This window comes from Lasiosphaeria miniovina (assembly GCF_030549165.1).
Source record: "Lasiosphaeria miniovina strain SMH2392-1A chromosome Unknown B0T26scaffold_8, whole genome shotgun sequence".
NCBI classification, from domain to species: domain Eukaryota; kingdom Fungi; phylum Ascomycota; class Sordariomycetes; order Sordariales; family Lasiosphaeriaceae; genus Lasiosphaeria; species Lasiosphaeria miniovina.
The window spans coordinates 1,320,861-1,347,238 of NW_026848227.1; the positions used below are offsets into that span (position 1 = coordinate 1,320,861).

At 52.0% G+C, this 26,378-nt stretch overlaps 6 protein-coding genes across 6 annotated transcripts; 5 read left to right on the forward strand and 1 right to left on the reverse strand.

Annotated features, from left to right (window-relative positions):
- Positions 1 to 2,016: 2,016 nt before the first annotated feature.
- B0T26DRAFT_608977 (uncharacterized protein) lies at positions 2,017 to 2,367 on the reverse strand (the record flags this gene model as incomplete). Its single annotated transcript, XM_060435867.1, has 1 exon — positions 2,017 to 2,367. A coding segment is annotated over one exon (351 nt), but the record flags the coding sequence as incomplete, so codon positions are not given.
- Positions 2,368 to 3,037: 670 nt separating this feature from the next.
- B0T26DRAFT_601917 (uncharacterized protein) lies at positions 3,038 to 4,042 on the forward strand (the record flags this gene model as incomplete). The annotated part of the gene is made up of 1 exon (XM_060435753.1): positions 3,038 to 4,042. A coding segment is annotated over one exon (1,005 nt), but the record flags the coding sequence as incomplete, so codon positions are not given.
- A 5,350-nt stretch (positions 4,043 to 9,392) lies between these two features.
- Positions 9,393 to 10,434, forward strand: B0T26DRAFT_680996 (uncharacterized protein; the record flags this gene model as incomplete). The annotated part of the gene is made up of 3 exons (XM_060440583.1): positions 9,393 to 9,504; positions 9,754 to 9,917; positions 10,318 to 10,434. The coding sequence occupies 3 exons, from the start codon at positions 9,393 to 9,395 to the stop codon at positions 10,432 to 10,434; spliced, it is 393 nt and encodes a 130-aa protein (XP_060290156.1).
- A 3,430-nt stretch (positions 10,435 to 13,864) lies between these two features.
- Positions 13,865 to 17,273, forward strand: B0T26DRAFT_876334 (uncharacterized protein; the record flags this gene model as incomplete). The annotated part of the gene is made up of 4 exons (XM_060448102.1): positions 13,865 to 14,794; positions 16,455 to 16,803; positions 16,879 to 17,064; positions 17,120 to 17,273. The coding sequence occupies 4 exons, from the start codon at positions 13,865 to 13,867 to the stop codon at positions 17,140 to 17,142; spliced, it is 1,488 nt and encodes a 495-aa protein (XP_060290157.1). The 3' UTR covers positions 17,143 to 17,273.
- Positions 17,274 to 20,834: 3,561 nt separating this feature from the next.
- Positions 20,835 to 21,784, forward strand: B0T26DRAFT_756855 (uncharacterized protein; the record flags this gene model as incomplete). The annotated part of the gene is made up of 2 exons (XM_060446169.1): positions 20,835 to 20,875; positions 20,950 to 21,784. 2 exons carry the CDS (start codon positions 20,835 to 20,837, stop codon positions 21,782 to 21,784), a joined length of 876 nt encoding a protein of 291 aa, XP_060290158.1.
- A 3,125-nt stretch (positions 21,785 to 24,909) lies between these two features.
- Positions 24,910 to 25,877, forward strand: B0T26DRAFT_680999 (uncharacterized protein; the record flags this gene model as incomplete). The annotated part of the gene is made up of 2 exons (XM_060440584.1): positions 24,910 to 25,518; positions 25,659 to 25,877. 2 exons carry the CDS (start codon positions 24,910 to 24,912, stop codon positions 25,875 to 25,877), a joined length of 828 nt encoding a protein of 275 aa, XP_060290159.1.
- Positions 25,878 to 26,378: the final 501 nt, after the last annotated feature.

The window sequence follows — 26,378 nt, forward strand, 5'->3', positions numbered from 1 at the left end:
GGCTCTGGCTGGTTGGGTGGATTCACCCAACTGGCGTCTGATTAGTCAGAGCGTCTGGGAGGCCTGGAGGACCAGGCCCTCACAAGCGACTCTCTTAATCGTAGTCACTACTGCTGTCGCCATTCTGTTCAACATTCTTTTTAAGAGTCCAGTATGAAGAAACAATGCCGAGGTGGTTGAGGGTCTCGATTATACGGCGGGCGGTGCCATTTACAAGGAGGTATAGCCTTAGAAGGTCTCGTAAATAGCTGGCTTTGTTGCGAGCAACGCCGCCGAGTAAGAGGGACACAACAAGGTAGACTTGGCTCTTTAAGTCATTGTCAGCCTGTATGCTAGGGATCCCCTTGTCTGGAATCCAGTAGCCCTGTAGAAGCTGCGACAGAAGCTTCACAGTACTAGGCGTCAAAGTCTTCAACCGAGGCCAAGCATTATGAAGATACTCACCAATCTAGCTAGTATTACAGAGATTGGCGACCAGCGTTGGATTGTTCTTTTGCTAATCGAAGGGCTTGAACTCGCTGAACGAAGGAGTTTCCTATAAGGACTTCAACTCCTTGCAAATATTGGTGGCGATCTGAGTCGTATTACCCTCGCCACCAACCTCCCGAACAACAAGATCTCTCTGAGTGAGGGAATTCTGTAACTCGGGTTGCAACAAGACGCGGCGCAGGTAGCTGGCCTGGCGCGTATTACTGACCCAGGTCACCAGGAAAGACTCAAAGTTGAAGGTGTTTGTGCCCTCCTCTTCATGACGTCGGTTCCGGACATCTAAGCGCCGGTAGAGCTTGAGTGTCTCGGAAACGATGTCACTAGTATCATCTTCTTATTGATCGAGGTATTGTTGCTCAGGCTCTTCTTGGTATTGCTGTGCCTCTCGGTGGCTTGAGGAAGGGCCCACAGACAGGCGAGAAGAATGCGTATGACTTCGCCAGTTGCCCTGAAGGTTTCTCTGAGAGCGAGAAAGAGGTGTAGGACGTGTAGGAGGGTCGGAAAGGCCTGACAAAGAAGCTCGAATAGGGAGGGAGAGAATTCGTGATGGTCTGGCGTTTCTGCGCCACGCAGGCATATTCGAAGGAAGCTGCGGGACTTGGTTGCCCTCGAAATCGTCCATCTTCTATCGCCAAAATTGGTACCATTTAAGAGCGCGCTCTCAAGAGATCAGATTAAAATATACAAGGTATTTTTGGGCGTTGTTTTGGAGATGTTATTCGCATTCGCGCAATTGTCGACCGTTGTAAAGCAGAGGGCAAAAAATTAAGAATTGCTCTCAGACCAGTGTTGGCCCTGATCTCCTATTCGAACATCCTATTGGTTGGAACTATTTTAAAAGCGGGTCCATTCAACTATTCCTAATTAGGGCCCCCCTCTCGCTAACACTGGTATGAGTTTACTGAGATAACGCTTGACTAACTGACAAGCAAATCCCGCTTGACTAACTGATAAGCAAATCCCACGCTCAACCAAACCGGTGCTACAAAACCTGTTCTTCTCTTAGAACAAAGAGGTTGAAACGACGTTTCGGTGTTGTGTTGGCTCCGACGGACCGGGATTGACAAGATGCCAGTCCCATATAAGTAACAAAAAGTTTAGAAAGAGAATAATACCACCATGCAAGCAACAAAAAGTCTGGAAAGAGAATAATGCATAATAGTTGGGTATCGCCGCATATGACAGACAGGAGAAACGCGTTGCACCGAGATATGTTAGCTACCTAACTGGCTACCCGAGTATGATGCTCACCAGAATCTCACATGCAGAGTGACGCCCACCTCTCAAATGCAGAGTGTCTCCCATGCAGAGTGTCTCCCACATGATAACTCCCTCGACAAGTCAACCCACGTCAGTACAGATCTGCTCCAGATCGGTTGCCAGCTCAGAAATCCCAAGCTAGTTGTCTTCTTGCTCGACGTCTGCCTCACCCTCGCCGTCCTCGGCCCAACTGCTCGACTCGAAACCGTGCTCCTAGTATTGAAGGTAGTCGGTAAACTCGGGCCCAGTCGCCGCGATACCGCTCGACTCGAAACCGTGCTGCTGGTAGTGGACGGGGTCGTCACGTAAATCCTCTATCTCTCCGAGAGCAGCGTCATTCTCCAAGTCGTTGAGGCACAGAAACATCTCCTCAGTAAAGGCACCCGACTTGTGAGACCGCACCTTGAGCTGGCGGACAACGTCGCCGCTCAACTCCGTGTACGTATGAATGGCATCGTTGACCGCCTCGTAGTGATTGATACCGCAGAGGGCGTGCGTGTCCGTGTGCGGGAGCGATCCCGGCAGCTTAAAGTGCATGACGGCAATGTCCCGCACCTGCGCTGCCAATTTGGTCACGCTTCCCCTGTACACGGCCGGATCCACAAAAGGAATCATGCCCGTACGCTTGAGCTTGCGGGCGAGCGATCCGAACTGCAGCATGATGCACTGGCTCTTGACGGCGACTCCCCCCTTGGGGTCAGATCTTCTCGCGAACAGGACAGCCGGTTCGGTGCCAAGAGAGTACAGCCAACCCCTGTAGCCTAGCGTTGTGGCTAAGAAGTACTGCATGAAGGCCTGGTCAGTTGAACTATCCACGAATAGTATAGTTGCCAAGGAGTCTCACCGCCTTCATCGGCTACCGATGTGACGATTGCAAAGAGAGCTTTGTTGACGCCCCTGTTGCTTCGAGTCTGAATCCAGTGCAGAACCTTGATATTTCCCAGCCGAATCGATAGATATGGCACCCCAGCGCGACAGTACGAGCCGGTCGTCGTCAATTGAGCCCTCTGCCGAACGCTTCCTCAACGACACTCCGAGCCCAGCCCACTCGTTCGCGAACGAGCCGGACAGCGAATCCGACACCGTTTTGAGCCAGGCCAGCGATACTGACGATGCTGACGAACGATCTCAATCTCAGGTATCGCTGGGAACGCCTTGCCCATCAACGCCGGCGCCTCGTGGAGATACACCTTTGTCACGGACGCTTGCGCGTAGTCTGGCCAGTAGTCGATTGTCGGAGGTAGGGGGAGGAGGACCATCAACAACGGCCGGTCGCCGGAAGCGAGCGCCCACGAGGACTACGCCTCCGAGAGCGACTGAAGCAAAGAGGAGGAAGAATAACAACCCTGAGCCACGGTCAGGCCGCCGCAAGCGTAAGCCAGCGACTTTGTGGAGCGACGAGGAGAGCGCGCAATTGATGCTCTGGTTCCTTGACTGTACTCGGCTTCGGTACTTCGCGGCGGAAAGATCGTATCGACAGGCCTGGGATCATGTGTTAGAACAGTCAAGCCAGCTCTGGCCGCAAAAGCTGTTGACGAAGGATACTATATCTACCAAATACTTCTACGAAAAGAAGAGGTGGCGTGCGCTGAACGAGCTCATGACGTCGGGTACGTCGTTTACGCCTGACGGTTTGCCTGACGTATCTGATGAAGTCTGGGAGCGGTATTGGGCCCGTAACGGTCGTCGGAATCGCTGGCTCGCAACCAAGCCCATTGGCGATTATGACGTGTATGCGGAGGTCTTCAAGGACGATCGTAGTACTGGGGAATGGATCCGCGAACCTGCAGATATTATTAGGGCACGCAATGAACAACAGGAGGAGGAGACCAACCAAAGCGGAGATGCGGAGGACGAGGAAGAGGTTGATGAACAAGGCTCACCGGCGCCGGCAAGCCAACCCAGACCAGCTCGATTAACCAGTACGCAACAACGCCGTCTTGATACCGATCCTGACCTCCATCACGCTCGGCCAGTTAATACTATACAGCCAGAGGCCGCGATAGTCGTTCCGCGCCAGGCGCAACGAGGCAGGGAGAAACAGACCGAGGCCACAAGACTTGCGGATGGTATGATAGAAGCCGCGGCAATCGTTGCTGCGCCGAAACCAGTTGGCGCCGAGGACGTTGCAATGGCGATGGAGGATATTGAGAGGCGTTATAAGAGTTCTTTAACCCTTGACAATCTATTCAATTGCTCAGAATACCTTTGTAGATGGCCGGTCAAAGCGACAATTTATTTGAGGGCAGGGCCTGAACTCAAGGCACGGTATTTGAAGGAATGGAAAAAAGGTCCGGAGTAATATTACATGATTTCCACCTGATAGTAATTGCGTTGGATTTCTTGATTTTTATTGCGTTTCTGGCCTTTGGCCACTTTAATCGCGTTGGTTACATTGGTCTTGCTGGATTTTGACAATTCTACCGTATTTTACCGCCTTTTTTCCTACCCCTCACACCCCGAACTTCACACTAGACGTGGCGACCCAACAAAGAAATCGCCCCACAACGAAATTGGCCCACGCCATGCCCACACCCACTCCACGGGCGCAAATTATCCATTTCTACACAAAATAACTAGCAAAAAAATACTCAATCCTCTTCTTCGGCCTGTCTATATTGTTCGAGCCCACGGGCGATTATTTCCCGGGCTTCTTCGACTGCATGTGGCTGGCTTTCTGCCCGGGCCGTTTTTTTCCGCTTTGGGGGTATTTGACTAGCTTTTTGTGCCTTGGCGATGTCCTCTATACGTGCAAATCGCTCATTTCCATCTTCATATACCCTCTTAAGCGTGCGAGGCTTTGAAGCCTCTAATTCGGTTGTGAGATGCGTAATTTGTGCCTTCAAAGACGCGATCTCTGTATTCTTCAGATCCAGGGACCTCCCGACCTTAGTAAACAAGGCCCGCACACGCCGCTGAGCCGGACTGAGGGCATTCCGAATACTGTCCTGGTACTTCTTGATGTCCTGACTGCCGTGCGGTGTTTTGAAGAGCCTGTCATCGTCGTTCGGGGCCGTCGGCGGCGGTGTTGAAGGCCGGGCCGGGAGTGCCTCATTGTCCTTGACCGCCTCAGGGTCATCAAGTAAACAAGCCGGGTTGAAGGGCCAAATCCCGGTTTTACTGAAGCCCGACATGATGTTACGGGCACTCATGCCTTTACCCGAGGCATCTCTGTAGCAGTAAAGGAACCGAACCTTGTTGACAGGAGCTGACGATGTGAAGCTCGCGAGGGCCTTGGTATTTTCCCTAAAATAGGTCTTTAAAGGTGAAAAGACCGAGCGATCGAGAGGCCGAGACTTGTGCGATGTATGAGAAGGTAAATAGACGAACTGGACCTTATTTTGGAAGGCCGCTAACATGAATTTTTCGTTCATATGGCTCGAATGTTCGTCAAGGATCAGTATACGCCATTCGCCCGGCCTTTGGGGCTTTGTTTGGATCAGGTAGACCTCTTTGAGCCATTTCAGCGCAATACTGGCGTTGCTCCAGCCTGTAATTGAGTAATCGTACTTCCATTCCCGGAATTCCTTCGTCAGGTTGAAGTTATCAGGAAAGTGTTGTCCTTGAAGACTGGCCCCGGTAAATATGATCACGGGCTTCAAACGAACGCCCTCAGCAGTGCCGCATTCGATAACTGAAACCCAGGTTGTTGCATCAGAGCTTTTCACGTAGGTTCGGTTCGTCAGGGAGCTTCCTATGACCTTTCCGGCCCGGGTCTCGAGCTCCTGCATGCCGTGCTCATCCATGTTAGCGATGTTGGCCGGGATGACCTTTTTATCCTTGATTTGGAAGGCCAGGCGCTTGAAGAAAGCTTCATAAGCTTCACGAGTAGATCCGCAGACTTGAGAGGATTCCAACAAGGTTGAATTCTTCATCTTTACCGCCGGGTTGCGGCGTAGGAAGCGGTCCACATATCGCTCCCCAATGGTCTTTTTCGTGCCGGCCTCATTGAGTATAGCTTGAGCGAATCTCTGCACCTGACGACGGCTAGGAGCCCTGCCTGCAGCCTCCTCATTGAGGCACCAGTCGGCTAGGAAGCTTTCCTGCGCATTGGAGAGGTTTCTTTCGGCTTGTTTACTTTGTGCTCGATTTTCTGCCCCGTGGATGCGTTTGCAGAGGGTAGAAGGAGGGATCCCGAAGTCATGCGCGGCCTGCTTCTGCGATGCGCCTTGTTCAACTGCAAGTATTGCAGATTGAATTAGCTGCTCTCGACGGTTCGACATGATGTATTTTGAAGCTATTCGAGCCTGAATTGATGAAGTTGTGTTGTGTTGAAGTTGAAGGGCGGGAAATTAGATGACAGGGGCAGAGATTTCGTTGTGGGGCGATTTCTTTGTTGGGTCGCCACGTCTAACCTGACCACTATTATCAACATCTTCTACCATCTTTGCCTATATCTACAGTATTGTTGCCACAACGTACTTGCGCAACGCCAGCGAATATCCCAAGAGCTTCCTACTACTTGTTGTTGCGCCCTCTCAGCTGCGCGAGCGATTCTTTCGCGTTGTCGTAGCTCTAGAACGTCCTCTCCACCTTGCGCGAGAATGAAGTTATGGAGCCCAGTAACAGCGTATACGATTTGTACCTGCTTCTCGATACTGTACTCTGCTGGTATCTCTCGGATTATTTTAAATCTCCTCTTCAGAATGCCAAAAACTCTCTCGACGACAGTCCGGATGCGTGAGTGCCTGAGATTATACAGCTCTTTCTTTGTCTCTGGCGGGCGCTGACCATTCCTCCAGTCCTGTAGATGATACCGAACATTGGAAAACGGTAGTACGATACCGTTTTGAGTACCAAAGCCAGCATCACCAACGTAATACCGATTTGAAGGAATTTTGAAGGAGCGACTACAGGCCTGATAGAGTAACAACGCGTCGTTGATAGAGCCCTCCGCTCCGGCGAGAACGTAACTGAAGGACCGGTCTTGCCGTATCGCTGCGAACACGTTCTGCGTTACCTGGCCTTTGCGGTTATACCAGCGGACTTGCTCTGACGCCTTTATGTGCGCCCTGATGTGAGTGCCGTCAATTGCCCCAATACAACCGTTGAACGCTAATATCTTGGGGTTGAGTTCGATCGCTGGATCAAGCCAATCGTCCTCTGGAAGCCGCACGTACGCCCTATGAAGCGACACCATCATCGGGAGGATTATCGCAAACGACCTCGATATCGAGCTCTGAGTTATCCTGAACTTATGGGCTGCAGCACGCTGGTCACAGCCGCGGCCAAGGATATACAACACCACCATAACCTTCTGCGCCGCGGTTTGATACCGCGTACTGCGGAGGCCCTCGTGGACCTGCAGCCAACGCACCAGGGCCGAGAACGTTGCTTTATCCATACGGAAAAGCTCTTTGAACTGCGTATCTGATCCAGTTTGAAGACTCCTGGCAAATCGTTGCGGGCCGGAGGGCCCCTCTGGATGGATAACTTGGCAGACCGCAGGTCGTGTTCTGGGCTAGCAGTCCTCCTCCGCAGTCCCTAGCAGCGTGTGGGCGGCCAGACCGGCGGCCAGAACGAAGAAAGTGCCCATAATGGCCAGGTAGGTTTGAAGAGATCTTTATTTGGTGATAAACTGTATGCTAACAGATCGATAGGTATTATTCTTCCCGTTCCACGCCATCGCCGCTCTCCCCAACAGGGCCAGTCGACCGCGAACCGGCTAGAAACCAGAGCTGAACTGTTCAATTTCGCGGTTTGCGCGAACCGCCTGTTCAGCTCTCCAACCGGCAGAAACACCAGAATCACCCCTGTTTTCTAACCTCCTCCGGTTAGCCGCGACCTGCATTAGCGCGGTACATCGCTAACAAGGGCCTGTGGCTTCGAAATTTGCGAACAGGCTGTTCGCCCGACTTGGCCAGCGAAATTGCTGCCAGAAACGGGATAGTGGCCCTTGAAAAATCAGTCTTAGCACACCTGAATAGCCTTGGCAGTCCGAACCGGCTGTCCTGCTCGCGAGAAGATCTGACCCTTGGGGTGCTCTTTCCTTACATCCAGTTTCTCTAATCAGGCGAGTTATATTACCAGAGCCGCCAGTTGCTTGGCATGGGAGATGTTTACCAGAGCCGGGCTGGATTCTTTGATTGTGACAAACGTGTTTACCTAAAGTCTGTCCTAGTAAATGTGTTTCCCAAAGCTGGTCTAGTTTCTTTGGTCTTGGTGCATGTGTTTCTCAAAGTCGGTCCAGTTTCTTTGGTCTTGGTGCATGTGTTTGTTTCCCCGAAGCCGGTCAGTTTCTCCAGATGTGTTTCCCTAAAGTTGGTCCTGGTGGACATGTCCCGAAGCCGGGTCTAGTTTCTCTCATCATGGGAGATGCGTTTCTCTGAAGCCGAGCTAGTTTCTTGGGTCGTGGGAGATTGCTTACCAGAGCTGGGTCTAGTCATAGTAGACGTGTTTACTTAAGTGAGAGTTTCCATCCACTGTTAAATCGTCGCCATGTTCTGTAGTCCTCCATACATAACCCTAACCCTGGCTCCCAACCCTGCCCTCCAGTACTGCAGCGTTGGCGGTGGCGTTGCGGGGTTGCTGGAAGCTGATTAACTAATTCTTAAGCTGAGCTCTTATCCGTGGCTGCAATCTATCTGACTCGGCGCTGATTGAATAGAGCTTCTTGAGAGCTTGAGTGGAGCTTGAGTGAACTTTGTAAAGTGTACGCGTCAAGGAAGGTGAGATGAAAAAGCCGCACCCACCAGCTGACAGTGCACGCCGGACACCTAACCATATAGGACGCGTTGCTGGCCACAGTTTCCAAGCTCGGAACAACGTGTGCAGAAAACAACGCTAGCGCAACCAGCACACGCTTAGGGGGTCAATACTCGCAAATTCCTCCAACTCAACACGCGGTTTAGCCTCCGAACCCATTGGTTTGATTCCAACCGAGACTTGAAAATATCAATCTTTTTTTCTTCTTTTCTTTTTGCCCCGACATTCACATTTCTCATATGCGCAGTAATTAGCATACTCGGTGCCCTGTATGCTCACCGGAGAGAGTTCGGAAAGCTCTTTCCTCAGATGATGTCGCAGGGCCTTTCCCTAGCGTATGATGGAGCTCTTTGAGGCTGCATTCAAACTGACGTTAACTATCCCCGTTTTCCAAGACTACCGGCTGCTGAAAGCCTCTACACTATCTGCAGTCCAGATATCTAAACAAGAATCTGGCTGCTTCTCAACATGCAGCTAGTTGGCTCTAAGCTAGGAGGGCATTCGCAATAACAAAAAAAGATTTGGGTAAGAGAGAGGCGGTAGGTAACGAGGGAAAGGGAAGAGAGAAATTACCTTCTCGGTCTTCTCGACAGCCTTCTCGGCCTAGGTCGCTGACCACCAATATGCTGGTCTCGCCATTCTCCTCGTTGTCCTTGGGCACCGCGAAATAGTGTAGACTCGAATCCCTTGCTAAAAGTTGCCCTCGACATTGCTTCAAATACTTTGCGGCTTCGACTCGGGACATTATTCCCCACCCCATATCCTACCGTCCCTTTGTATCATCAGCCCCGGCATCTCGTCCACCGCTCACTAGCCGCCTCCGAGTCCCAGACAAGGACAAATGGATCAACGCGGAGCGGCTTCGCTAGGCGGGAGCGTTCGGCATCGCCATCACCCAGGAGCTGCCGCCCAACTTCCCGCCGCTGACGCTCAACATCATGCGCGCCGTGTGCGCCGTGTGGGCATCTGACAACGCGCAACAGACGCGGCTCGTGCGCGTGCTCGACGCCCTCTACGCAAGCGTTACGGCTTTCGAGGAGATTGTGAAGAGTATCGTGGTCATAACCTTTTTAAATATCTCCTCTCGAACCTTGATCAAGATTTTTTTGAGCTCTCGATAGGGAATCGCCCTCTCTACTCAGTGACTGGGATAGGCCGCCCCATCACACACTGTAAAGCCCAGAGCAGGCAGTCAGCGTCAAGTTCTAGGCTGTTTTGAAGGACCTGAGCTTCTATACGCGATTTGCTAGCTATCTTTGTTAGTCTGTCCATGATGTTGAAGATTATTCCTGGGGATAGCGATGCTCTTATTTCTGAAAGCGGCGCCTGGACAATCCCAGTACGAGGGCTTGGGTCACTTAGATAGCGGCCACTCTAAGCCCTTGAACATTGTGATTATCGGGGCGGGCATTGGCGGACTCACGGCCGCCATTAGACTGCGGCGAAGCGGCCATAACGTCCAGGTCTGTGGCTTTGCCTCTGCTAATTATCCGCTACTATTGAGTGGGTTGACAGCCCAGCCGCACTGATGACTCTATATGTATGTACTCGGTACTGAGATAGCATCTGCAGCAAGGTTGGCAAGACGCGGGGGCTGGGCTAGACTAGACTACCTAGACAGTCTCAGATTGAACTCGCATGCTAGCCATCGAGAGACGGGAGTTTGTCATTCTCCCCGGCACAGCCCTTGGTTCAATTAGCGTTGATTGGTTAAAAAAAACAAACCCCGTCTCATGAAATCTTTGAGATGCTGCCATTTCACGTCGTACGACAGATTGTCGACGTAGACTCGGCGGTCCTGCTGTGACGTCTCTCGGATGTTGTTCGTGACTTGCTCTCTGTGAGCTGCCCTGTCTTTAAAAGATCGCTGTGGCGCACCACCGTAACCCGAAACTGATCCTCCGAAAGATGCGCCTTGTCCAGTCATGGGAGACCGGCTTCTTCTGCGAGTTCGACTCCGCGATCAATCACGAGGCTTAGCTACACAAGGAGAGGGTCCCAACGCCATCCAGGAGACGTATCAAACACTTAGGCAAGAGTTTATCATTAGGCCATGCCGTCACTGCCGCCCCGGAGCGTGGCGTCGCGGTCGCGGTCTCTGCCAGTGCATTCGCGCTCAAAGCGGGCGCCAATCCCAAGACCAAAGGAACTTCATCGCTCTGACGACGTTACAATCCCCCTAGCTACCACGGCACCTTTCTCATCTCCCCGCCCTCAAACTCCCACTGCATGTAGTTTTTGGCTACCCGTCGGTCCTATTTATGCCTGTAGCTGAGTTCACGTTTCGCCATTAAGGAGCTGCAAGCGATAGCACTGTTTCCCGTGACAAGTTAAATTCGCAAAGAGAGAGTAATAAAATGGATTATCAAGAAGTGGCTCTCCTATATGTCTTTTGCCGTATTGGAGCCTACATTCTTGTGCGTTCAACGTAAAGATATGCAAAAATCGACTGCAACCCACCTTCCACAACCACCAAAATATCGTCGTCGCCGCATTCAATCTATACATCAATATGGCTTCATTTTTCCTTGTTTACTTCGTCGCGCAGTACTAACTAGCGATAGAAATAGCTGCCCTTAATCTGAGCCATCTTAGCGACAACAGCCATCTCAGCGATGCGCCCGATAAAAATGCGCCGCCACCACCGCTGTCAAACCCGCTGCCCGCCCACAAGCTGTTTAACACAAAATATGACAACCTCGACGACTTAGTCGACGACCATCCTCCTATCGAACAAGACTACCTTTCGATAAAGTCAAGGAAGATGTTTATCCCTGAGCATAAGGCCGTCATTGCGAGTTACATGGACCGGGCATTAGTCCTCAATTGTAATATTGCAAGGGAGCTTTGTGTAAGGAAACCACCCTCGTAACCACCATGGCCACCGCCACCAGGGCCACCCTCGCCACCGTCGCCACTATCGCCACCGCTAACAGGGCCACGCACTATCGCCACTACCACCCTGGCTACGCAAGGATGACTCGTAACCCCTTTCACGTGTATATAGACCATGGCCTTCGCACACCTCTTTCGCTCAGGCCAGGTTGAAGTCTTACGCCAATACCAGTCATTGCTCGCCCTGTTTGTTGCTCCTATTGTGACCACCTTGATCAGGCGTACCTGCCTTCTCTTACATAAAGCCTCTAGGGTCTTTGGCCGTGGTGTGTGTTACCTGAAGCTGGGTCCCTAGCCGTGGTGCATGTGTTACCTAAAGCTTAGTCCAGTCTCTTTGATCATGGGAGATATGTTTACCAGAGGGTCCAGTTGCTTCGGTCGTGGCAGTTTTCCCCCGAAGCCGGGTCTAGTTTCTCTAAAGCTAAGTCCAGTTTCTTAGGTCTGGTGTACCTAAAGCCTCCAGTTTCTTGGGTCTGGTGGACGTGTTAACCAGAGCCGGGTCTACTTACTTTAGTCGTGGCGGTATTTACCAGAGCCGGGTCCATGATGGTGTATATCCCCAGAAGCCTCTAGTTGATTATGGTGCATATATCCCCTGAAACGTCCAGTTTTTGGTTCTGGTGGATATATCTCCCAAAACGTCTAGTTTCTTTGATCATGGTGCATGCATCCCTTGAAGCTGAGTCTAGTTTCTTGGGTCGTTGTGCATGTGTTTACCAGAGCGGTCTGGTTGCTTTGGTGGCAGTATTTACCAGAGCCAGCCCAGTTTCTTTGGTCTTGTGTTTCTGAAGCCGGGCTAGTTTCCCCGGCCGGGTCCAGTTCTTTGGCCATGGCGCATGTTTTTCTCAAAGCCTCTAGTTTCTTGGGTCTGGTGTACCTGAAGCCTCCAGTTTCTTAGTTGTGGTGGATACTTGAAGCCTCCAGTTTCTCTAATCGCGAGATGTGTCTTCTGAAGCCGAGCCGGTTTCTCTAGCCGTGGTAAATGTTTCCCCTAAAGCCTCTAATTTCTTTAATCATGGTGGATGTGTCGCCGGGCCCAGTTGATCAGGTGCAAGTGTCCTTGCAGCCGGGTCGAGTTTCTTAGGTTGTGGGAGATGTGTTTACCAGAGCCGGGTCTAGTTGATCTGGACGTATTTACTTGAAGCTACCAGTTCTTTAGCTATGGCGAACCTGATTTGAAGCAGCTTCCACACGTCGATACGCCGAAATGGAGCTGAAGAAGAAAGACAATGACCGCACAGGACAGAATTAAAATTAACACATGGGATGGTAGACTGCCTCAAAGGCTGCTATTCACCTATTTGCACCTGAAGCTGCTGTTCACTTGTTTGTATGTCAAGGCTGCTATTCACCTATTTTCCTCAACGGCTACTATCCACCTATTTGTATGTCAAAGGCAAGTAATCCTCGTTCTAGGATTAATAACGCTACTATTTTCTCCTACATATCAAAGGCAACTGTTTACTACATCTCATGCTGCTGTTACTGCATCTTAAGGCTGCTGCCTTCAATTGCCTCAACGGCTGCTGTCTACCTGTTGCACCCTGTCTGTATCCTGTCTATATCCCGTGCATTCAAACGCGACCAGACGCGAGCAAGACAGCTAAGGCAGGGGCGGCCAACCGTAGGCAGGGGCGGGCCAACCGTAGCCCGGATGCGGCAGACAACAAGAGGCAAGATCGAGGCAACAGGGCGGGCACGTGGGGCAGGCTACCGGACAGCAAGACATGGCAGGGGCGGCCAACCGTAGCCTGGATGCGGACAAGTCCGAGGCAACTTACGGAAGCTACGAGTTGGTGAGCAGACTGCCAGAAACCGTGGAAGCTACGAGGGGTGATGGCTGGGCGGGGTTGCCTCTTGCGTTATTCTGCGAGTCGGTGGTGATGACTGGGTGGGGTTGATGCTGTTGCGTAATTCTGCCCTTGCGTTTCTGCCTAGGAGATGGTTATTTCTATGCTCAAAACGTCTACGCTTGTACATGTACAGACGTCTCTCTATTTCTACATATTGCTAATCTTCAAGACGGCTGGCGGCGTGGTCAAAGGAAGACGGCTGGCGGCATGGTCAAGGGGGAGATAGCTGGCGGCGTAGTTAAGGAGACGACGGCTAGCGGCATCGGCTACCCAGGCGAGGAGCGCATCGCAGAGCTGTAGACATTGGCATTGGCGGCATCGCCACGTCGGGTTGGCGTCGGCTTCACCCCACATGTTCTGGTGCTGTGATGGGTGTGCTGTGGTGGGTGTGCTGTTGTAGATGTGCTGTGGTGGGTGTGCTGTGGTGGGTGTGCTGTGGGTGTGCTGTTGTGGGTGTGCTGTAGTGGGTGTGCTGTGGTGGGTGGGTGTGCGTGTGCCAGTGGGCGCTGGAGAGCGCACGGGCCAGTTGGGACTAGCGCGGGGTTACAGGATCGCACTGGCCGCACTGCTGGCTGCACTACTACGGTTGGCCGCACTAGGTGAACCGCGCGAGCGCGTCGCCGTCGATTGCTAGCTCAGTCGACCCCTCGCCTGCCAACATCATGTCTCCCATAGCGTCTAATACATGGTACAACAACGCGGTAGCCCAGCCGCGGTTTCACGAGTCCACGTCGCTGCCGCCATCTCGCCACACGAACCTGTCCAGAATCAAACAATCTCCAACGGAGCAGTTCAATCCGTCACACCCCGTGCGGCTTGCGCCACAACCCAAGCCCACCATTGTCAAAGTCAAGCGTCCACCGCCGCCTCCCCCGGCCCCTGTTAGCAAGCCCGAACAGGTGCGAAAAACCACGTCCTCGTTTACCAGCATGACAACTATACCAGCTTCGGCGGCCGCTGCTCTCACAGCGGATGCATTACCAACCATCCCTGCCGGGTCCGAGCAATCGATCCTCGACTTTGGTAAGGTGAGCCCCGGCGACGAGACGGATGCGCCGAGCATAATGCTCCATATTCCGTTGAACGGGGAGACGAACAAGCACGTCAACTTCTTGCGCATGGCCGAAGAGCGTTATGGCTGGGACGCGCTCCATCCCCGTCTCGCCGCCAATCGTGAGCGCAAAGCGCGCATTGCGGCAGCCAGTGCCGCGCTGGAAAAGAGCGGGAGCCGGCGGGAGTCGGGCGACAACATGGACGAGGATATACAGTCAGATGCCTATGTCAGCAATGTGGAAATGGGCGGCGTCGCCAACGGCGTCGGTAATGGTAATGCGACTACGAATGGGAACGGCGGCGGGACAAGCGGTCCCGACGGAGCGCCTGTAAAGCCGGCGCAGAAGAAACGCAACTTCAAAGAGGACGAATACGACAAGGATGACGATTTTGTCGACGATTCGGACATGCTATGGGAAGAGCAGGCGGCCGCCAGCCGCGACGGCTTCTTTGTCTACAGCGGGCCCTTGATACCCGAGGTTAAGAAGCCGGTCGTGCCCACGGGGCCGCCGAAACGTGGGCGTGGCGGTCGCGGCCGTGTCAGTCGCGGCGGCAGAGGCGGTACCGCCCGAGGCAGAGGTGATGGGGTGCATATTGTGACGGGGGTGGATATTGTCAGGGGTGGATGTTGTGACGGTAGATGTTGTGACGAGGTGAATGTTGTCGGGGGTGGATGTTGTGACGGGGGAATGTCGTGACGGGATCAGATGCCGTAACGAGGGTGGATGCCGTGATGGCAGCGGATGTTGTATCGAGCAGGTCTTGAGGCGAGTTGGGCAGTACCAGCGATTCGGCAGGCCCGACTAGCGGCCTAGAGCTCTCGGGAACAACGTTTGTGGTCATCTTCAATGGGACTGCCTCGGCCTTTGCCTGTTGCTTCTGACTAGCAGCTCAGAACTCCTAGACTAAAGGGTGTGTGACGGCGTTGGGAGGGCCGTGATATCTGCTGGGCTACCTAGGGAATGGCCATTTGTAACGACCTCTCACGTAACTGATGTTGGAGAACCAAGATTACCTGCCTTTGGGAGTAAACAGCGGTCGTTAATCCCCCACCATTACACCTTTGACATCAGAGTGAACAGCCGTCGTTAATCCCCACCATGACTTGCTACCTTTGACATCAGAGTGAACAGCAGCCTTGAGGCAGTCTACTATCCTATGCGTTAATTTTAATTCTGTCTTGTATAGTATTTCGTCTCCCTTTACGGCGACTACCTCCCGTGTCAACGTATCGAAGCTGCTTCAAGGCCTGACGATATCTATCCTGTGTAGTATTTCGTCTCTTCCTTATGGCAACTCTCACTCCATCTCCCGTATCGACGCCAGTGTTCCTAGGCCACGACTGACGATACCTACGTCGACATTGAACTTGGGCAGCAGGCCAAGCAAGTACTCGTCTAGGCTGGATTCAATGTGGAGTGGAGAGATTATTCAGGAGCCGATAAGAGGGTCACTTTCTCAAAATACCTGACGAGACAGACGACATTGCCCAGTTTCTAGCGCGGGCCACATTGCCTAGTTTCTGGCGCGGGCCACATCTCCCAAGGTTGGACCACACCGGGACGTCACAAATATGTCATCAGGTGTGTTGTAGGAAGTAGCGCCAGCTGCAAGTAAGGACTTGCAGTTCCTCAGTCTACAGGGAAGGAGCGGCATTATTGGTTGTTCATCGACGCCTGCCTACAATGATCCCGCTCCTTCCAATGATCCCGCTTGTTCCCTGTAGACTGAGGAACGGGGAAAGAGGTTCTCAGGCTGTGACTTCTCAGGCTGTGACTTCTCAGGCTGTGCCTTCCCAATACCCATTTAGGGCAACATCGCACACAAGTCCACAACTAAATTTTTACCAACGAGGGTTCCATCGGTTTGGCCAAGCAGTGCCATCTCTGACATGTCAAGGACAAGACCGAACTACTATTGATAGCGCCAGTGCCGCCAATAGATATTCACCAGTGCCCGCCAACAGATATTCTACATTGTCTCCGTCTTTTAATTTGTCAGTGAATGACTAGCTTCTAGAGACTAGCTTCTAGAGTCTGAAGCTTGCACACTTACCCATCTCTGTCGTCCCAGCCTCCGATGGAAACTCCTCTAGCGTCAACAGACCCCCCTGAGGATTCCCTTTTGTCGAAGTCTTCGATGGAAACTCCTCCAGCGTCAAACCCCAAGGGGTTACATCATTCACTGAGCAACAGCTAGGCCAGCTATCTGAGTGCCCAGTACAACAGCCGAGAAATGACGCTTCTGAAAAGGCCCGTTGATGAACATTCCAAACAAGCTAACGCCTCGATCCCCTCATTGCAAAACGACCTTGCCCGCAACCAGCAACTTATCACAGCCGATCTTGCTGAGTCAAAGACGAGGTCAGAGCAAACTGCCCTCGAGGTCGACGAGCTAAAGCCTCTTCGACGCAGTCTTGCACTATTGAAGCAGCAAGTTGACCAAGATAAGGAGGCAACTAAACCGGTTTCCGAACTTGCTAAAAAACTCTTCAATCTTCAGAAAGACGTCGTGAAGATACAGAAGAGTACCCTACAGAGTATCAAAGGTATTCAAGGGCAAAATCCGTTCATTATCGGCAAACTAAGCCTCGTAGAGGCTGAAATGGTACAACTGAGGGCAGAGAAGCTGCTGATTGAGCAAAGGATATCTGTCTTAGAGCGCAAATTGGATGGCATAGATGCGTCTCGCCAGGTCCCGCCTGAGACCGTCGGCTTTATCAACAAGATATTCCTTCGGAGTGAGAAACTGATGAAATTACTGGACGACCATGAAGCCGAGGCAGCTGATATATGTGCGACGCAACCTGGTAAGTACACATTGTGCGTTGAAGCTAAGATACGAATTCTGATCACTTGAACCAGCCCCAAGCACGTTGCAGAAATAGGGCCAGATTGTTGTCAAGGACAAAGGCCAGATTTTGTCAAGAACAAAGGCCAAGTAGAGTATGGCGGCACGCTTGGCTCAAGGCCGCAAGCGCAAGATTGAAGATTTATCTCTTGATCGCCCAAAACGGACCCTGTATCCCTATAGCAGTCGCGACTTCAAAAGCCTCCTCCGCCTCTACCGGTCTTTTAACCAAGAATACAGCAACAGCAAGCCAATTTCGGAGGTGGATTTTATCTAGAAATTCATTAATAGCATCAATAACCCCCGTCTATCGAGACATGTTCAGGAGTTGCTGGCCGCTAGCCTCCCCGAGTATATATACACGAGAAAGGAGACACAGAGAAGTAACCAGCACCACATCACCATATCTGGCAAACTCTCATGAGATGAATTTCAAAATGCTTTTGCTAAGACAGCAATCATGTGAAGAGCAGATAGTTGTTTTACGAGACGAGAGAGCCTGGCTTCATGTTGGTGCACTGGCAGATGGTTGTTTTACGAGACGAGAGTGTTACGATCCTGGCACAGGCGTGCAGGAGGCGCCTTCTGGTCCCCTGCAGATTGGCTGGAGCAGCCAGGTGGGGTAGACCCACCTAGGGGCTAGTGCAGCCAACCAGGAGGTGGTCAGTCGCGACGAGCCGCCAAGGCTCGACTGACCACCACTGGCAGGACGGTCAACCAGTCAGGAAGCGGTCAGTATGATCAGTGCGATCAGTGTAGACTGATCGCAGTGATCGCCCTGACCTTTGGAGAAGGACTCTGATTGGTCCGCCTTAGATAGATATATACGACGACCGTAGCCACGGTCTTAGATAGTTCTTGCTTGGTTCTTCAAGCAAGCAATACACATTCACTGCACTCATACACTTTGAGTGGCATTCCGATTTGACTGTATTACCCGTGCGATAGGAGCTTGCCCTTTGTTCTATCTTTATAATTACCAACCCCAGCATTCTGTGGAGCCCGTGCTCCCTTACAGACAGACGACCCTAACAGTCGAGTGGTTTGTAATATCATTCTAATTCTATGCAGTCTTTAAAGATTTGAGGTATCTGGTCGATTCAGGCGTTGATTGTTTGTTGTGTGAGGTTTTTCCAACCTTCTTCGGCCAGCTCTTTAATAATATTATCCTCCCAACAAGGCCTTTTCTTGACATACTCCTTCGGCGCCTCCCACGCCTTCTCTATCGGTGAAAAGTCAGGTGACTGACTACAATTAAAGAAGCTTATTAACCCGGCCTTTGTTTTCCACTCTTTGACGATGTTGGCCTTTCCTGTGCCATGCCCAGAGTCATTATCTTCCTCAAGCACAAAGGAATACCCTGCTCAAAGCCACGAGCCAACAAGTTCCAGAATGGTATCTCGGTATACCTTCATTGTCATTTTCCCGTTTGTATTAGTAGGAACATCATACCAAACTAATAGGCCCTTGAAACCGTAGCTAACGGCTTCCTAACAATGAAGCCTCTTTTGATCCTGTTCGGCTGGCTCCTCTTTTTCAAGTAAACAATCTCGGCAACAACGTTCCCAAGGACGGGTTATAACATGAACCTTCCCTTGAGATCCCCAACCAAAGTGCGTTACGTCAGAGAATCTAATGTGGTACTAGTCTTTTGGATCGGGGTGTCGTTCGAGCATTATGCGGGCGTAATCCAGCCTTCTTTCTTTGAGTTAGATTGATGTATACTTTTTCTCGCAAGCAATACATATCCGGAGATTCAAATCCTTAACGGTCTGCCTAACTGTCTCTTCACAAATGTCGATATCGAGACCTGCTGCGGCAGGGAGAGCTGCCCAAGAGATGGTACGTCTGTCAAAGCCGTTGTTGTTGATAAGTATCTCAATCGTAGCCAAATGCTCAGCAGAAAGCTTCTTTTTCCAGCCCCGGGTATCTGCATAAGTAGAATGAAAGGTCCGAGCATCGTGTTCTCTGAGCTCCCTAAGGTATTTCTGTCAGAAGAAGCTGCATCTAAGCCACATGTAGGCGTAGGTGGCGTATATGTTAGGCCACATACGGCCTAGGTTATGTAAGCCGCATACCGTATAACTACGTTATCTTGGCTATGCCCACCTTTTCTTTTCTTCCGAATACAAGCACTTTTTTGCCCTCAATTGATGCAGCGTTGCATGTGACACTTTCTTCCCATAACCTCGCAGCACAACCTCAATCAATCGCACGTACGATTTATCGCTTTCTAGGCATGAACAGGTGCGCCGAATGCTTCGCGGTCTTCCAGCTATTGATTCCTGGTAACATATTATCAGGAACGCGTGTTTTTTGAGCCGCTGCAATGGCTATGGTTGGGGTCTCTCAACTACAGCCCCCGCTGCCCCCGCCGAATCCAGGTGGTGGTGGTGTCTCTCAACCGCCCAACCTTACCTTTCGAGACCCCAGATGACGATATTCCTCCCGAATATAGGCGTTGCCGTAGCTGCGGGTTTGTCAAGCATAATCGCGAATTTATACCTAAACGCGGTACACGACTGACAGTCAATTGCAGAGCCTGTCGTGACGCCGAGCTTGGTAACGAGCGATGCAGGACCTCTTTTCAAACATACCGGTTCTTCCTTCGCAGCCGAAGCGTACTCCCGAAGTCTTGTCCTCGCTTGAAGGCCGTGCCTCCCGACCCACCTCGATGGCTTATAATCCTTTTCACCAGCCTTCCGGTTCGCCTCCGCCTCTGCCTCTGCCGCCCGGTCTCCGTTCCCGAGCATCGCCTGGACCGAGTATCGCTTAGACCAAGCATCGCTTAGACCGAGTATTGCTTAGACTGAGCATTGCTTGGATTTGAAAGCCTTTGTCTTGGTAGTCGTGCCTTGATACCGATCTTTCCCCGCGGGCAATTACCTAGGCCTATACTCGGCAGTTCTCAATATAGTAGTGGATTTCAACGCCTCACCTCGATATTCTATTGCCGCGGTCAGGTTAAAGGGTATACCCTGAGCAATAGGCTTCATGACAATCGGCTTAGTATACAGCGGCGCCACCAATCCAAACGTCGTCAGGGACAGGTTCCCTCCGCTACGCTCCCCTCGTAATAGATTCTCGCCTGCCCTCGCAGCAGCTTCTCACCCGCCCTCGCAGCAGCTTCTCGCCCGCCCTCGCAGCAGCTTCTCGCCCTCGCAGTAGCTTCTCGCCCTCGCAGCAGCTTCTCGCTCGCCTTCGCAGCAGTTTCTCGCCCGCCCACCTTTCGCATCTTCTCGCCCACCTTCGCAGCAGCTTCTCGCCCGCCCACCTTTCCCAGCTTCTCGCCCGCTCTCACAGCAGCTTCTCGCCCTCGCAGCAGCTTCTCGCCCTCGCTCGCTGTTCGCTCGATTCCACCGATATATAGACAGCTATCCCTAGCCAAGCGTACATGCCGGAGGCTTGGCGGAGAAATTCAATTTCTTCATCTACGACCCCCGGAGACGACTAGCTAAGGAGGCTTTTGTCGAGTTTTTTGACGGCGAGAAAATTGGGCATTTTGTTAGCGTAGGGATCATGCGGTACGACGGTAAAGAAATCGCGCGTATAAAGCCAAACAATACTCAGCTTGCGGTGTATATTTTTCGCCGCCGCCTGAACCATTGGACTCGGAATAAGTTTACGTTAATTGTCCTCGGTGAAGATATCCTCGTAGGCAAGTTTGTACCCCTCGCTTTAACAAGAGATGGCTTGGCTGTCTTCCGCCGCATTACAAATAACCTCGACATGAAGATTGCGAAACAAGGCATCGAGGCCGAGGAGCATATGTATGGCTAAGAAGACCAAACGGTATTATTACAAGATAATGAGCGAAAATGGGATACGGCACGAATGTTTCTAGAGCCAAGCTAGCAGCATATGTCAAGAAGCCCAAGCAAAAGAACAAGGTCACATTTGGGGAGTCCGCTGTTCCCACGGATATCTCTCCCCAGGAGATGCAAGCACTAGAGAAAGCTTTGGACGACGTTTCGGACGTCCTGGAGAAGCAACGCCGCCCACGCTCTCATATCGTCGCCGTGGGCAAGTTCAAAGTAGCCCCATTGGATATTAGAGATATCCTATCCAAGATTGAGATACCCATGAACGTGCGACAAATCCTCGACGCTGCATCTCGCCTGCGGGCCCATCTCAACAAGTACATTGCATCCGAAACCCACGGCAATTGTGGGAAGACCAGGAAACCGGCATTGGTCGACCACGTTCAATGGGAAGAAGATCAAGTCAATGTCGATAGCGATTCAGAATCGGGCAAAGCAATCTCGTGTGGCGAAGACGGACGCCCCAGTCTTTGTATGCGGCACCTGGACACCGCTATACCCAAGCACAAATCAGAGACGGGTGTTCCCGACTTCAAGGACATCGCATTGGGTATAAACGATGTTGGCCGCATCTCGGTGGGATATGTCACGGGCACGGTTAACGGGATGGAGACCAAGAGCATCATGTTGAATGGAAGAGCCATCATCGAGTGCATCAGCTCCATTTTTGTCAAACGTCTGGGTCTTGTCCCGGAGCGACTTCTCACGCCATGGAAAGTATCCCTGGCCAACGACCAGAGAGATACGATCACGGATTTTGTCGTGATCGACGTTGTCTTGGGAGGAATTCTCACCGTCATCTCGGCATTTGTATACGGCCAGGGAGACGCATTCGACCTAATCCTATCCCAGGCCTAGTACCTCAGAGTGAGAGCTGTACAGGATTGGAACAAGCGCACAGTCACAGTGCAAGGTAGATATGGAGAAATCACTAAGCTACAGGATATACCGAGAAGTCTTGTACTATCTGGAGATGGACAATTCAATGGCGGAGTGTATACTATCAAACATGAGAGCCGGAGTCATGAGATGGGCACACGATGGTCACAGACACTTTTCCGACGTCATTACGCTCCGATCTTTGAGAGGAAGGTTCTGGTGGCCAACCTAAAACACGGACGTAGAGAATTTCTACAAGGGGTGTGAAGTCTGCCAGAAGGCAGGTCCCAGAATCCCAAGGATAAGCCCAAAGTCTATCGCGGTCTTCCGGCCCATGTATCTTTTTGGCATGGATTTTATGGGGCCCATAAGTCCTCTAGCCGTAGATGGCTCAATATACATGCTCGTGGGAGTGGACTACTTCTCTCGCTTTATCTTTGCACAAGCGCTGCTAGCCGCGACGGCATATACGGTAGCGATGACTTAGATGAGGTGCTAGGCACCCATTATCGGCTGGCCCGCGCAGACATATAGCGGTAATAGAAGCTACTTCAGGAATGATGTCTTAGGGTGTATCTTCGAGAACTATGGCACCCGAATAGCCTTTTGCCCAGTATCTCATCCGGGTTCCACTGGACTCTCAGAAACCAGCGTCAGGCTGATCAAAGCACAAATGAGGAAATGAGCGGCGACAGTGCCCGCTCATCGCTTACCGGAATGGCATATCAGCCTCGGCTCGTGGGTCGTAGACGTCAATACTCGGTATCACGAATTGATCGGGGTCATCGACGGGAAGGCATTCCGGGGGTTTAATCCAATTCACGAACAAATATCGGCCGAGGACATATGCATAGTGAACGGGAAGCTGGTCACTGTCACGGCAGGGCCAAAACCCGCTAGTTGGGCGCATCGGTTTTAGGCTTTGTGGCTCGTGCACTCTTGCAGGAGCTCCACTCTCCACCACTGCCCTAGCAGATGACCTTACACGTGATCCTTAGCGCCTACAACTATTTCCCCACGGCCGCCCAGCCGCTCTCGATTCCTTCCTTCTTTCTTTCCTTAGCTTTAGATTCTACGAATACAGCCTGGTAAATGCAGCCTTGTCTCATTCGATTGACTCTGCGGTGATAGTCACCAAGATAAGAGTACGCAAGATCATAGATCTATGCATGTCTCGTGACCCCGAAAGCCCGGAGCTCACGCTGGGAAGCCCGGCTTTACGAAAAAGTCCCAACGGGAAGTATTACAAGAGAGACCTCCCTCCGCTACCCAAAGGCACGAAAGACCTGACCAACCATCCATTACTTAAACTATTTACAGATACAGAAAAAGTCCACCTGAAGGGGCATCGTAAGATGGGGTCTTTCTCCCGCATTGCGGCTTCACTCGCTAGAGGGCATCAAGTTCTTGACTGCATGTGGGTGAGAACCTACAAATTCGATAAACACGGTTACCTCCTGAAGGCCAAATGCTGCCTAGTGGTCCGAGAGAACCAACAGAGCCGCGGAGCCAGCGAGAGCACCTACGCGGCCACCCTGGCGAGGAAGTCCTTCCGCACTCTATTGTCAATAGCAGCACGCTTCGACTTGGAGATGATACAGTACGACGTTATCAACGCATTCGTATATGCGGACCTGCTGTATAAAGTCTTTATGAAAATGCCTCTCGGTTACCCTGCCAAAGGACAAGTATTGCTGCTACCTATGGCTCTCGCAGGCAGACTTTATTAAAGTAATAAAGTTACTCACTAACCGGAAGGTCCGGCTGACTGATCGCTCCAAGAAGATACTACGGGTGCCTATGAAGTTGAAGGAATGTTTGAAGGAGATGCATTACCAAGCGAGAGGCAGCTTTTCCAACGATGTACCGGGTCCCTCTTATACGCCGCCGTCATCACACGGCTTGACGTTGCCTTCCCGGTATTACGATTAACACGCTTCAACCAAACCCTGGACCAGAACACCAAGAAGCCGCAGACAAAGTCATCGAGTACTTGCTCGGCAAATCACACTACGCCTTACAGCTCAGAGGCGGTAATACCCTCAAACTGTGGTCAGACGCGTCTTTCGGGGACAACACCTTGGACCGGAGGAGCTCACAGGGCTACGCTATCAAACTATTCGGCGGCATCGTGGCCTAGCAAGCGAATAAACAAGTCACTGTTATCACATCAATAACAGAGGCAGAATTGCTCGCACTCGCTCAGGTCACGAGGTAGGGTCTTTTCTTGAGCAGATTACTTAGTGAGCTAGGCGTTAGGTTTGACGACCCGGTCCTACAAGTATGGTGTGACAACACGCAGACCATTAGGCCAGTTAATAAAGACATCGCTAGGCTGCAAACAAAATTACAACATGTTGACATTCACAACCAATGGCTTTGCGAGGCAGTTGGAAGCCAAAAGATCAGGGTCGAGCACGTGCCAACCACTGACATGATTGCCGACGGCCTGACAAAGGCCCTCGGGGGTGACAAGTTCACGGCCTTCAGGGGACAGAAAACAGGTTAGAACGAGACACTTCAATTTAAGCCATTTTTTTTGTGCACAACAGTTTCTGCTGTGGACTTGCCGTGCCACGTCACTTCCCGCCAAAGCAAGCGCAAAGCCCCAAGTAGACACAGTTTACCGTCGGCACGCTCCTGGCTGTGGACTTGCCGTGCGTCACTTGCCCCCGCAGGCAAGCGCGAACCCCCGAGTACACAAGCTGTAGCACCCGCTCTTGGCTGTAGACGTTTTAAATCTTTAGAGTAAAGTTGTTTGCTGAGTACACAAGTCTTACCGCGTAGCACACAAGTTTGCTGAGTAGTATCGTTTTGCTGAGTAGTATCGTTTTGCTGAGTGTATCGTTTTGCTGAGTAGTATCGTTTTAGCTGGGCATATTTGCTGAGTAAAATTGTTCGCTGCCGGCACCCGCTGACTTTTGCCCTTCCGGCTTCTACGTCACTGATCCCCGGCAACACCCAGTCTAATATAAATAGCTGCATTGTGTTTGTCTCAGATACACGAATACGTGACCATCTTCAAATCCATTCTCAAGCGTTCAGGTGAAAGTACAAAGCGACAAATCCGTACCCGGCAGCTCCGAACCACTGTCCGGTTCGCCATGCCTCCAAAAGGCACAAAACGCACGCGCGCAACGGTCGAAAGCAGTGCAGATGAAGCCCTCACAACCCAAGCCGGCCGTACTGTTAGGAAGCTGCGTAGCAGAGGACCCGATCAATCTTCGACAATACCCTCCCTCTCTCCTGCTCCCTCTCTGAGCACGCCGGCGGCTCCCGCGAAAACCACCGCACGGCGCCGGCTCCCTAGTGCCCGCCGCAACGCCCGCTCCATGAGCTCTGTTGTCCGAGACTCGGCCACAGAGCCCGGCGACGATGACGATGACAATGACGAAGAAAGGGAGGTAGAAGAAAGAGACCGCACGGCTTCGGCAACGCACCGTATCGTACTGGTCAACAAGAAAAAGGAGGGGAATAAGAAGCTCCGGCTGGTGCTCAACAACCGCTCTGTGAATTCCGCATCGGGAACTCCGAGCCGCTCGCAGGCCCGGCGAGCGGCTTCCACAGAGACTACTCGTGACCGCCCGGCAGTAGGCGACGTGCTCAGTGACGACGATGCCGCTGCGGAAACGCCGCGGGCCAGCGGCTCGCAGGCACGGCCCAAGTCAAGCGAAACAGCCAGGCGTAGGAAGAAGGCTGCCTCGGTCATCACGGTAGACGACTCGGCTGACGAAAGGCCGGAGTGACTTAGCGTGAGATTCACCTTCGCCGGCAACGTCGGGCCTTTTTTTCTATAGACCTACTTGGAAAAGTTCGTAGTAAACAGAAGGATCTCTCTACAAAGCTAGCGTAGCTCCGAAGCAACAAAGTGTTGCATGCGAACACGGCATACTCGAAGAAACCGGGCAGCCAGGACGTCAACTTGACCGTCTCGAACGGCGAGGAAGTTATCACGGCATTCCTAGAGCGGTATGCGGTTGGCACCACCTTCTTTCTCGACCTTTTACACATCTTCAAGCTCGCCGTCTATCCGAAAGCCGGCACCGCACCGCCTACGAACGCATTTGCTTAGCCTAGCTAGCCTCCGGCGCCCTTTACATACACTGGGGATTATTTCGACAACCGCGCGGCGAACTTACCTTCTTCCTATGCCGGCTCAGTTGGCGAACCTCAATTACCTTCGTATCACGGGCTTCAAGGCACAACGGCACATTCGATCGCAGGCACGCAGTTCGAACTGCCGATTCGTACTTCCTCGCTCCCCGTACCGCCACCTACCGATCGGTTGGCCAGGGAGGTCATCACAGAGTTCACTCGCCTTTTTATCATGTCATATGGCAGGGATAACGTAGAGGTCAGGCGGGCGGCGAGAGCTGCTGAGAAAAAGCTCAATGAGGAAGAATGCGGGCTTGACAATGTTTATCTGCTTCCTAGCTAACTTTCTACATCAATAGCTTCTTCTTCAAACGCTTCTCTCCCTAGGAGCCAGCTCGAAAGCTCTCTCGAATACCCGCCCGACTCGCTCTTTCACTACAATGCCCCGCCCCCCGGGCACGCAGTTTGAAGAGCTGTT